This window comes from Doryrhamphus excisus, linkage group LG2 (genome assembly GCF_037039965.1).
Source record: "Doryrhamphus excisus strain RoL-2023G ecotype Guam linkage group LG2, RoL_Dexc_Guam_v1.1, whole genome shotgun sequence".
NCBI classification, from domain to species: domain Eukaryota; kingdom Metazoa; phylum Chordata; class Actinopteri; order Syngnathiformes; family Syngnathidae; genus Doryrhamphus; species Doryrhamphus excisus.
The window spans coordinates 19,577,136-19,589,504 of NC_136358.1; the positions used below are offsets into that span (position 1 = coordinate 19,577,136).

Here is a 12,369-nt window from a genome sequence, read left to right on the forward strand (position 1 = left end):
GTGGTGTTGGCACCGCAGTCTTCCAAGGAAAAATAAAAAAAACTCCCTTATTCCGTGATTGCCTGCTACGTATATTTAAACGCCATTTTCCCATCAGTCGGCATCGGCCTCGTGTTCCCACCAACCGTACCCAAAACTACTTGGATTTAAGCTTTAGATGGGCGGCACGGCGGTCTAGTGGTTAGCGCGCAGACCTCACAGCTAGGAGACCAGGGTTCAATTCCACCCTCGAGTTTGCATGTTCTCCCCGTGCATGCGTGGGTTTTCTCCGGGTACTCCGGTTTCCTCCCACATTCCAAAAACATGCTAGGTTAATTAGCGACTCCAAATTGTCCATAGGTATGAATGTGAGTGTGAATGGTTGTTTGTCTATATGTGCCCTGTGATTGGCTGGCTGGCCACCAGTCCAGGGTGTACCCCGCCACTCGCTCAAAAGACAGCTGGGATAGGCTCCAGCACCCCCTGCAACCCTTGTGAGGAAAAGCGGTAGAAAATGAATGAATGTATGAGTTCTCCTATTTTGTGTGGAAGTGGTAACTTTTTGGCTTCTTATTTTGTCTTTCCCCACCCTCGGCCATCTCTGTGTGGAGTTTGCATGTTCTCCCCGTGCATGCGTGGGTTTTCTCCGGGTACTCCGGTTTCCTCCCACATTCCAAAAACATGCTAGGTTAATTAGCCACTCCAAATTGTCCATAGGTATGAATGTGAGCGTGAATGGTTGTTTGTCTATATGTGTACCCCGCCTCTCGCCCAAAGACAGCTGGGATAGGCTCCAGCAACCCTTGTGAGGAAAAGCGGTAGAAAATGAATGAATGTTTCATGAGCGTGACTACAATTCTCCGCAACTGGTTGACTAGCTGTTTAGCTTCCTGAGTGGGAATACAGTAATGAAGCGACATCCATATATCCTGGAGATATCGGAGCATAATAACGCACTCGGAATGTTTCAACACATCTGTCCGTCCATTGTCATCACTCGGGTTGCGGTATGCTGGAGCCTATCCCAGCCGAGTTTGGGCGGGACAAACAACCAATCACATTCATGGGCAACTTAGAGATGCCCAAACGGAGATCTGAGTGGTCATCATGGTGGCCTCATTGATACTAAAAAAACTCAAGCTTTAGCGTGTGTGAAGTCAACATATGGACTCACAAGACCACAGGAGAGAGAATTACGGTTCCATCAGAGAGCGTTCAAAAACGGACGTGGCAGCGGAGGCCCGTTCATGTCCTACAACGATAACGCAACCTGGAAGATATGAAGCAGCTCAACTCTCCCTCCAAGTCAAACTCACTTCACGCCAACACAACTCTGACGTAAGGCTGATGAATTATCGGCATCATCTATTGTGGTTAACCACCCCCGACCCCCGAACCCCCCCCTGTGTTTATTTGAGCTGCCATCCACTCCAACCACTAATTGGTGGAAGGTGACTGCATCCCGCTATTTGATGTTGCTCGTTAAGGAACCAATGTGGTTCGTGCCGACAGAGCCGTGTCACTTCATCTTGGCATGCCAAACCTGCGAGGAGATGCCGCAACATCGGTCTCCAAAGTGCGGCCTGGGGGCCATTGAGGATTTTTTTTTTTTTTTAAAACACTTTATCCCCGAGGGGCAATTTAATGGACACAGAGAGCAGCATATGGAATAAAAATGTAAGAAGCAGACAAGGACAAGTAAAATAGCAGACACTACTGAACACACACATACTTAAAATAATAAATAGTAATTAAATATTTAATAATAAAAATAATTATTATTAATAACACCTAATTATTAATATTATGTAATAATGTAAAAAAAACAGCATCAACGGAAAAATCAGGAGTCATTTTAAGATGATAAAATATGAAAAAAAGTTGAAAAAAAGAGAAAAAAGTCGCAGTTTTACAAGAATAAGTCTTAATATCCTGAGAAAAAAATTAATTTGTAATTGTTGGACAATTAGGTTGGTGGAAAAGTTCTAATATGGAATCATAATTCATAAGTCAAAATATAATAAATATAAGTCATAATTACGATTAATTTTCAACAAAGATTCTTAATATTATTCTTAATATTATATTCTTAATATCTCAATATTTGGAAAATAAAAAACAATCAAACAAGGCCAAAACTGAGATGCAGTATTCTGCATTTAAAACACGTTAGCATGTTAGCATATCGATGACATCATATCAAAGTGGCACTCGCGGTTTTGCTCCTGCTGATTTTCCAATTGCTTGCAAACGGATTAGAGCCGGGATGCACGGTCACGCCGGAAAGCCAGTAGCATCATCATCAAACATGTCGATGGCAATTAAAGGAGAATTTAAGGAAAGCAGTTAAGGCCTGAATAAGACTCCTTTACGTCTACGCCAGCAGCTACTCTGCTCTACCTGCTCCCTTTAAAAGCATCCTGGAGCTAGGGAGCGGGGAATGGGGGTCTTGCCTGCCCCTGTTGAACCTTTCCATGTTTTTTTCCACTTCTCATCTGGAGGAATCAACAACGGAGCTGGAGCTAAACCTCTTACCATAATCCTAAACGTGGGTTTTGTTACGGACAACTAGTTTTCCGTCCTTGGAGTGTGCACCCGTACTGGCCTGCGTTACACTGTGGTATGTCTGCACAGCACCATGATTACACGGAAAACCCGAAAACTTAACAGACATCAAACACGGTCCCAACTCATCACCATGTCGTTAAAGAAGACAACTAACCGGGGGTTGAAAGCGTTGCGTGACAGGCGACCCCTTACGGGATTAATGCTCTTATGAGATGTAAACAGCATCTGCATGCCAACACAATGACCTCTAAGCTGATTAGCGGTCACACTCCGCCCGAGAAACTCAACTACACCATGGTACCAAGGCAGGGAAGCAAGCCGAGAGGTGGGGTCCATTCCCAACCATTCCCACTCACATTCATACCTATGGACAATTTGGAGTGGCTAATTAGCCTAGCATGTTTTTGGAATGGGGAAGGAAACTGGATAAAATCCATGCATGCACAGGGAGAACATACAAACTCCACACAGAGATGGGCGAGGGTGGAATCGAACTCTCCTAGCTGTGTGACCTATACACTAACCACTTGTTCATTGTGCAGACGGATTCAATATTCATTCATTCATTTTCTACCGCTTATCTTCACGAGGGTCGCGGGGGTGCTGGAGCCTATCCCAGCTGTCTTCGGGGCGAGAGGCGGGGTCCACCCTGGACTGGTGGCCAGCCAATCACAGGGCACATATAGACAAACAACCATTCACACTCACATTCATACCTATGGACAATTTGGAGTGGCTAATTAACCTAGCATGTTTTTGGAATGTGGGAGGAAACCGGATTACCCGGAGAAAATCCACGCATGCACGGGGAGAACATGCAAACTCCACACAGAGATGGCCGAGTGTGGAATCGAACTCGGGTCTCCTAGCTGTGTGGCCTACGCGCTAACCACTCAACTACCGTGCAGCCGGATTCAGTATTAATATTAATTAATTTTCATACATATGGCAGACGTCTAAATATGACTTTCAAAATTATTAAAGCCCTCTAGACATGAAATAACACCCCTATATCACCTTTTTTTCTGGACAGCGTACGTCCTTGCGGCTTTAAATGACTTTACATTCGAAGCTAAGAGACATTGGACATCCTAAACAATTTACGACCTTCTAAAGATGCTATTTTTAACATGAAAAAGTGAAGTGGTGAAGGACGTTTGTATTTGGTACCTGCATGGTGTGTTCCACATGGGCCACTTTGCAGGTTCTTGCGGGGTTCCACCGTGCTTTAGAAGGTCAAGTTGACCGTCTTTCCTGTCGGTGTGCATCCTGACCATCTTCCCTTGGCTGGAGGTTGATTCTCTGCACGCTTTGTCTTTCCAGAAGAAGAACCCAAAGCTTCTCCTGAGCCTGAGCGTTCTGGCAAGCTGGGGCGCCATCCTGCTGTCAGGTCGTATCTACTGGATGGGCAACAAGCCTCCCAACTTCTCCAACTCGGACAACCCCGCCGCCGACTCCCTGCATCTTCTCACTCGGACGCTGACCTTCCTGCACCTGCCTGCCGCCAACGCCTGGCTGCTCCTCTGTCCCGATAAGCTCAGTTTTGATTGGTCCATGGACGCGGTGCCCCTGGTGACATCCTTGGCCGACTGGAGGAACCTTCACACGCTCGGCTTCTACGGCGCGTTGGGGCTCCTGGCTTGGTTCGGCTTTCACGGGCCCACCTCCAAAGGAAAGAAGAACAGGGAATGTGTCACCAACGGGAACGGCTACCACGCCCTGGACACCAACCATAACACCCACCTGTGTCCTCCAAAGGCCACCCTCAACGGCTCAGGGGGTCTTCACGTCGACCCTCCTCGGATGTGTCTCCCCCCGACAGAAAACCTCGTTATCTTCTCACTCGCCTTCCTGTCGCTGCCTTTCATCCCGGCGTCCAACTTGTTCTTTTACGTGGGCTTTGTCATCGCCGAGAGGGTTCTCTACATCCCCAGTGTCGGCTTCTGTTTGCTGGTGGCCACCGGTGCGAGAACTTTGTACGTTAGACTCAGGAGAAGAGGCCTGAAGGCTCTGCTGCTGGCTCTGTGTTTGGGCCTGGTGCTGCTGAACGGGCTGAGAACCGTTCAGAGGAACAAGGACTGGAGCAACGAGGAGAAGCTCTACAAGTCCGGGATCAGCGTCAACCCGGCCAAAGGTACGCTTGCCACGTGGTCCGGCGCCTTTCGGGTTCGTTGGCGGTCTGATGACGCTTGTGTGTCTTCTGCAGCCTGGGGCAACTTGGGCAATGTGCTGAAGAGCCAAGGCAAGATGGCGGAGGCGGAGAAAGCCTACAGGAACGCCCTGCGTCACAGGAGCAACATGGCCGACATGCTGTATAACCTGTGAGTGAGAATGAGCACTTCCTTGTTTATATGGATACATATCCTGTCCGCGGAGCACAAACGTGCATCTTTTGTTCCCTGACCCCCCCCCACCTCACGCTTATGTGGCCCCATATGAAAAACCAGCCCTGATCACATCCTCCACGTCTTCTGGTCTTCTGTCTTCCAGGGGTTTGCTGCTGCAGGAGAAGGAGAGCTTCTCGGAGGCCCTCCACTATTACAAAAAGGCCATCGGCAGTCGGCCCACGCTGGCATGTAAGAAACAGTGAGCAGATAGCAGTTAGCAGTTCGATATAAGTTAGCAGTTATATAGCAGATATCAGTTAGATAGCAGATATCAGATAGCAGTTTGCGGTTAGCAGTGAGCTAGATATCAGATAGCAGTTAGCATATAGCAGTTAAATAGCAGATAGCAGTTCGATAGCAGTTAGCAGATAGCAGTTGGATAACAGATATCAGTTAGATAGATATCAGATAGCAGTTAGCAGTTAGCAGATATCCATGCTCATGCTAGGATATCCTCAAGAGATGGTGACTTCCAAGCCGTTTGGGCCGACCTCGAAATGAAGACATGTCCTCCTTGGCAGACCATGTGATGCAGAAATGGACCATTTAGGGCTTTTATTTAGTGTCACCAACATGTGGTGCCTCAAAGGAAACTGTTAATGTCTGTTTGGTAATGGCGGTGGCTAAAACTATGATAAATATTAGGATAATAATCAAGTACAACCATTACTATTTCATTGTTTTTGTAAGGATGTTGTGGTAAAAAAGGTGGAGTTGTGTAAACATGGCGGCGTTGGAAACAGGAAGTGGATATTTCTTATCCTAAAGGACCTCGAGTGTGAGTTTTTAATCAGAAAAATCTTGGCCTAATATTATTCATAATATCTATTTTTAAATCAATCCAACCAAAACCTAGAAACCATCATGAACATATGCCGTATGTATACTTCAGGTTGCTAGTCCGAATCCCTTCAAGTGCAAACATACGTAGGTCCACCCTGCTAATACGAGTACAGCCGTTTTGGGAAGCTTTGACCGAGTGGCTCCGTATTGCAGCGGCCTACCTGAACACGGGCATCATCCTGATGAACCGGGGGAGCCTGGAGGAGGCCAGGCGGACCTTTGTGACTTGCGCCAACATTCCCGACGAGAACCTGAAGGACCCCCACACCCACAAGAGCTCGGTCACCAGCTGCCTGTACAACCTGGGGAAGATGCTGCACGAGCAGGGCCAGCAGGAGGTGAGGCTTGCCGGCGCCGAGGACTCCTTTCTCCTCTAAAGGGCTCCTTCTCTCCACCGCAGGAGGCCATTTCTGTTTACAAGCGGGCGGTGCAGAGGATGCCCAGACACTTTGCCCCACACAGCCTCTTCAACATGATGGGTACGCCCTTTAGACGCTCCATGAGGGTCCACTTGAGGTCTCACTGAGGACGGGAAGAGGGTGTTTAGTCAGGTGGAGGGACCCAAGTGATGTCATGCATTCATTCGGTCATGAAGAATAACATCTTCTCCATCTCCAGGAGAAGCCTACATGAGGCTAAACAAGCTGGAGGAGGCGCGCCACTGGTACAAGGAGTCCCTCAGGGCCAAACCGGACCACATCCCGGCCCACCTGACTTACGGCAAACTGCTGTCCATCATGGTGAGGCTTGGAACCGCTCCACAAAGTCCAGGCATGCTGCCAGACGGCTCCTCCGCAGGGGCTTAAGGCAACGGAGATTGGACGCACCCCGGACAGTGGGACCAGTGCGGAGACTGGCGTATGCGTAATGGAATTACTGGGCTTCCTTATTAAATGAGCAACATGTGTTGTCCATACGTAGGCTGCAGTCAGGCGCAGGGGAGGGGAGGTCAGCCTGGCGTCGTGGACTATGTTTCACCTCCAAAGCACGGACGTTCCTCAAACGTCTCACATTAGCAACCATTTGAAATACGTCCAAGGAGGTTTCACAATCGTGGGACTAAATCTAACACTTGCTAAACCGGGGTTGTGTGCGTGTAGCTTTCATGCTAAGCAGCTCTCTTTGAGCGTGTGGCTCCACACGCTTGTTTTCTCCTATTATGTTGACTATATTGGGTAACGAGTGTAATGGTGACTATGGGGGTGTTATTTGTTGTCTAGAGGGCTCTAATAATGGTAAAAAGCATATTGAAAAAGTAGTAAACAGGTTTTATATGTTCCATTTTCTCTTATTGTATCTTCTATATCAGGTAATAGGAGTGTAAAGGCGACTATAGGGGTGTTATTCCTTGTATGGAGGGCTCTAATAATGATACAAAGCATATTGAGAAGGTAGTGAACAGGTTTTATATGTCCCATTTCCTCTTATTGCATCTGCTATATAGGGTAATTGGAGTGTAAAGGTGACTATAGGGTTGTTACGTCTTGTCTAGAGGGCTCTAATAATGGTAAAAATCATATTGAGAAGGTTGTAAACAGGTTTTATATGTCCCATTGTCTCTTATTGTATCTTCTATATAGGGTAATATGAGTGTAAAGGTGACTATAGGGCTGTTACTTCTTGTCTAGAGGTCTCTAATAATGATAAAAAGCATATTGAGAAGGTAGTAAACAGGTTTTATATGTCCTGTTTTCGCTGATTGTATCTGCTATATAGGGTAATAGGAGTCTAAAGGTGACTATAGGGGTGTTATTTGTTGTCTAGAGGGCTCTAATAATGGTAAAAAGCATATTGAGAAGGTAGTAAACAGGTTTTATATGTCCCATTTCCTTTTATTATAGCTCCTATATAGTGTAATAGGAGTGTAAATGTGACTATAGGGGTGTTATTTCATGTCTAGAGGGCTCTAATAATGATAAAAAGCGTATTGAGAATGGAGTAAACAGGTTTTATATGTCCCATTTTCTCTTATTGCATCTTCTATATAGGGTAATAGGAGTGTAAAAGTGACTATAGGGCTGTTACTTCTTGTCTAGAGGGCTCTAATAAAGGTAAAAATCACATTGAGAAGGTAGTAAACAGGTTTTATATCTTCCATTTCCTCTTATTATATCTGCTATTTAGGGTAACATGAGTGTAAAGGTGACTATAGGGGTGTTATTTCATGTCTAGAGGGCTCTAATAATGGTAAAAATCATATTGAGAAGGTAGTAAACAGGTTTTATAGGTCGTATTTTTTCTTACGTGGAGCTTCTATATAGGGTAATAGGAGTGTAAAGGTGACTATAGGGGTGTTATTTCATGTCTAGAAGGCTCTAATAATTAAACCCTGTATCTAGAGGGCCATAAAATATCCTTCCTTCAACTCCAAAGAACCTGAAAAGTGACTGTGACTCAAACAAGTGAAGGAGATTATTGGTTCTCGCGTTTGGTGCTCCTAAAAAGGCTCTCAGGACGCAACCTATGGGCGTCTACCTAAGAACATACTTCTTCTTTCTTCTAGGGTGAAAAGACGGAGGCAGAAAAGTACTACCTGAGGGCCATCGAGCTGGACCCCATGAGGGGGAACTGCTACATGCACTACGGTGAGACATCTGATGTCATACAGGATATTGTAGTAAGCACCATTGTGTCCTGGCCCGTATCTTGGATGAGGTGATATTTATTTGGGCTGGCCGTAATCTCCATTAGAAGAGAGAGATGGTCAGGACAAGCGGCCGCTTCCTTCCATTGTTCCCAGCCTCCATGCGGCACGTTCTCCCCTTCCGAACATCTGCAGACAGCGGAAGGGACAGGAGGTTGTGTCTTTTTCACCATCTCCACCTGTCCTCCATTCGCAGGGCAGTTCCTCCTGGAGCACTCGCGACTCCCCGAGGCGGCGGAGATGGCGGACAGAGCGGCCAAGTTGGAGAGCTCGGAGTTTGACGTCGTCTTCAGCGCGGCACACATGCTCAGGTTCGGTAGGAAACATCCGCCGTGTTCGCACCGCGTTGGTTTCACGCCACGTGCTGCTCCTTTGGCAGGCAGGCCAGCTTGAACCAGGCGGCGGAGAGGCAGTACAGGCGGGCGGCCGCCCTCAGACCGGACGTGAGTACGACTCTGAGGTGCACTGAGGGCACTGAGACATCCTGCCTTGCTCTCAATGAATCGGTCACTTCAAGGCAAGGTTTGATCTTGATGGGGGGGGGGGGGGGGGGGGGTAACAGAGCAGCAGGAAGAAGAGACGCGACCGCCATTTATCTGTCTGGTGCACTTGCCCTGTTAGCGCTGATAGCGCTTGCTTATCCGTTAGCCGGACAGATAAAAGAAGCCCTAGCTTGGGAGGCGACCAAACAAACAGTTAGCATAAACGTAGCTGGACTCAGGTCTATCACTCAATCAGGCAAATAAACATATGAAAAAATGTCTGAAAGTATTTGCAGTTTTACCAAAATAAACATCATTTTCGTAGCATAGAGTTCAAATATTAAGGAGAAAAAAATGAAAATATTCTGGGAATAAAGTTACAAGAAAATAGTTGAAATGGGAAATAAACAGCTGTCATTTTATGAGAATAAACTCTAAACAAAAACCTTGGAAAAGGAGCAAAAAAAACCTCCTATGATGTCGACTATATTGGGTAACATGAGTGTAAAGGTGACTATAGGGGTGTTATTTGTTGTATAAAGGGCTCTAATAATGGTAAAAAGCCTATTGAGTAGTTAGTAAAGAGGTTTTATGTCTCATTTCCTCTTATTGTATCTTCTATATAGGGTAACATGAGTGTAAAAGTGACTATAGGGGTGTTATTTGTTGTATAGAGGGCTCTAATAATGGTAAAAAGCCTATTGAGTAGGTAGTAAAGAGGTTTTATATGTCTCATTTCCTCTTATTCTATCTTCTATATAGGGTAACATGAGTGTAAAAGTGACTATAGGGGTGTTATTTGTTGTATAGAGGGCTCTAATAATGGTAAAAAGCATATTGAGAAGGTAGTAAACAGGTTTATATGTCCCATTTCCTCTTATTGTATCTTCCATATGGGGTAATTGGAGTGTAAAGGTGACTATAGGGTTGTTATTTGTTGAATAGAGGGCTCTAATAATGGTAAAAAGCATATTGAGAAGGTAGTAAACAAGTTTTATATGTCCCATTTTGTCTTACGTGTAGCTTCTATATAGGGTAATAGGAGTGTAAATGTGACTATAGGGGTGTTATTTGTTGTATAGAGAGCTCTAATAATGGTAAAAAGCACATTGAGAAGGTAGTAAGAAGACCACATCATCTATCACATCTGACTTCTTCTTCTTCACTCTTCGCCCTTCCCAGTACCCGGCTGCCCTCATGAACCTCGGCGCCATCCTGCACTTGAACGGAAGACTGTCAGAAGCTGAGGCCAACTACCTGAGAGCCCTGCAGCTCAAACCTGACGACGCCATCACCCGCTCCAACCTACGCAAGCTGTGGAACATCATGGAGAGGCAAGGCCTGGCCACCAGGAAGACGGAAGAACTTCCATAACAAGCTTTCCTGCGTCGCCGCTTTCATGAAGTGGTGAACTCCACCTCAATGAGGTGTTGAAGTGAAGAATGAAGTGATGGCTGGTGATGTAGTCATGTGACGTGTTCCTAAGGAACACGTCACATGACCACAACACGAAGTGGACACAACAAACACAACATGGTGCCAAAGCTTGTACGCCGTGTGTGCCCGCTCAGAACTCAAATCATACAGCGCCTTGCAGAAGTAATCACCACCTTCACGGCCGCATTCCAAAATGGATTCCAGTCATTTCCTTTCTCAAACTTGTCAAAGTGGATCAAATATTTTTTAAATCTTTGGTAAAAAAAAAACAAAAAAAAAACCCTGAAATATTAAAAATGCATGCGTTTTCACAGAACCTTGACATTTTCCACTTACCTTTCGACTATTCCCGGGGGGGGGGGTTCACCAGACGACCGGGCCTTTTGGGAATGAGACATTTTAATGTTAGTTTTAAGAAAAGTACAATGAAAAAAGAAAAAAACATGTAATTGGCAATATATTGCAGTTGTCTAATTTCATTTTTACTGTTAAACTCTTCTGCATGCACTGTGTGCATGCTTGCGGCCCCGCCTCCACTCACACAGAACAAAAGGGCTCACTGTCTTCATGCCGTTGTTCTATGGTACAAATGCACTAAATGCAAATGTACTAAAAAGAAAGAAAGAAAGCAACAAAAACAATCATGGTGGCTTCAGAATACATGCTTTCATTTTTACTAAATTAGCAAAAATATTTTTGTAGAATTTTCTGTGGGAATAATTCCATGAATACAATTTGGAATGTGGCTGTAAGGTGTTCAAACCAAGAAAGGGCGGTGACGACTTACGCAACGACGACGGCGCTGTATTCATGTTGTTTGTCGTCTTGGATGTGATCACACAATCAAACTTTATTTATAAATATCACGCTGTTTACGTTTGCCTTGTCAAAGCCATGGTGACTTTAGCGATTGTTGTATAGCAGGCCAAACTTTTTCCATGTTTCTATTGTGAATAGGTCACCCATATTTGTCAGAACGCCATCTTGTGGACAGCGGTTGAAATGACGAACTTTCAAGAGTACGACACTTCCGGAAAAAAAGGCTGTAGCTCACTCTGGAGTGTTCCGTACTCACAAAACGTTATTAGATGTATTTCATGGATTGTGATGTCTAACTTATACGAAGTGTGGATGTTTTGTAGGAAACCTTTGTCCAGAATAAAAAGAAAAATATGTTGAATGTTGTTTTTATAAATAAATTATCTTGCTTCCGGGTGTGTCCCTCCTTAGCAAAGATCGCAAATCTTCCAACCACAGCGGTAAATGTATAATTACAGCGTACACGGTATTTCGCAGCAACACATGTACTGTATGTTTATGTAACATTATAATATGTAACTTAAAGATCGTATAGTATGACTGTAAATCAACCATGGCGTATACATTTCTAAAGAAAATGATGGCGATAATTACAATTCATCTTAAGCTATTGTTCAGTTCGGTATTCAGAGTAACAGCGACCTCTTTTGGACACTTGGATAAATTACAAATACAAACTATGAAGAGTCATAAAATCTTCGAATAGTCTCACCAGTAAGCGTGTCATCGTGGTGGAAGAAAGCTGTGTGACTTCAACATCTGAAATAGACACTTTTCTGACATTTTCCACGAGTTGTTAGCAAACGGTCACATATAAATATATATATAAATATCCGTCAATGTCTTGATTGGAACATTAGCATAACGTAAGACACCTGTGGCCTTTAACATCCGGGTATGTTCAGTACTTCCGTCTTCCTGTTCGGTGAAAATAATTTCGATCCTTCACGTAGCAAATCCTCCATTATTTTAAAAACGTATAGGGTATTTTTTGGTCACATTTCTATTATTCTGTAAGACTTTGTATTACTATATATAATGTATATAATGCTGGTTTTACATGTATTGTTCAATACTACATGAACAATAAAGTTTCTATTTAAAAACAACGCGTACAGTACCCGGATGTTTTGGAGCCTACGATGTAGGTTATTCTTGCTAAAATAACCGTGTAATAAATCCAGACACAACATAACTAATATATGTTTAT

The 12,369-nt window shown here is 44.6% G+C and overlaps 1 protein-coding gene and 1 long non-coding RNA gene across 2 annotated transcripts in view; one reads left to right on the forward strand and one right to left on the reverse strand.

Moving 5' to 3' along the window:
- The window catches only part of LOC131132312 (uncharacterized), a 22,576-nt gene extending 15,585 nt beyond the window's left edge, over positions 1 to 6,991 (reverse strand). Inside the window, exons 1-3 of the long non-coding RNA XR_013625135.1 lie at positions 5,939 to 6,991; positions 4,291 to 4,866; positions 3,718 to 4,211 (exon numbers count right to left, since the gene is read on the reverse strand). This is a non-coding gene — a long non-coding RNA (uncharacterized LOC131132312). The remainder of the gene's footprint in view (positions 1 to 3,717; positions 4,212 to 4,290; positions 4,867 to 5,938) is intronic.
- LOC131132305 (protein O-mannosyl-transferase TMTC2) overlaps positions 1 to 10,656 on the forward strand; it is a 21,284-nt gene extending 10,628 nt beyond the window's left edge. The window contains exons 3-12 of the mRNA XM_058077819.2: positions 3,871 to 4,681; positions 4,754 to 4,868; positions 5,038 to 5,123; positions 5,931 to 6,115; positions 6,178 to 6,256; positions 6,396 to 6,517; positions 8,281 to 8,362; positions 8,618 to 8,732; positions 8,801 to 8,864; positions 10,086 to 10,656. Coding sequence (XP_057933802.2) covers positions 3,871 to 4,681; positions 4,754 to 4,868; positions 5,038 to 5,123; positions 5,931 to 6,115; positions 6,178 to 6,256; positions 6,396 to 6,517; positions 8,281 to 8,362; positions 8,618 to 8,732; positions 8,801 to 8,864; positions 10,086 to 10,277 — 1,851 coding nt within the window. The 3' untranslated portion in view covers positions 10,278 to 10,656. The remainder of the gene's footprint in view (positions 1 to 3,870; positions 4,682 to 4,753; positions 4,869 to 5,037; positions 5,124 to 5,930; positions 6,116 to 6,177; positions 6,257 to 6,395; positions 6,518 to 8,280; positions 8,363 to 8,617; positions 8,733 to 8,800; positions 8,865 to 10,085) is intronic.
- The last annotated feature ends 1,713 nt before the right edge of the window (positions 10,657 to 12,369 follow it).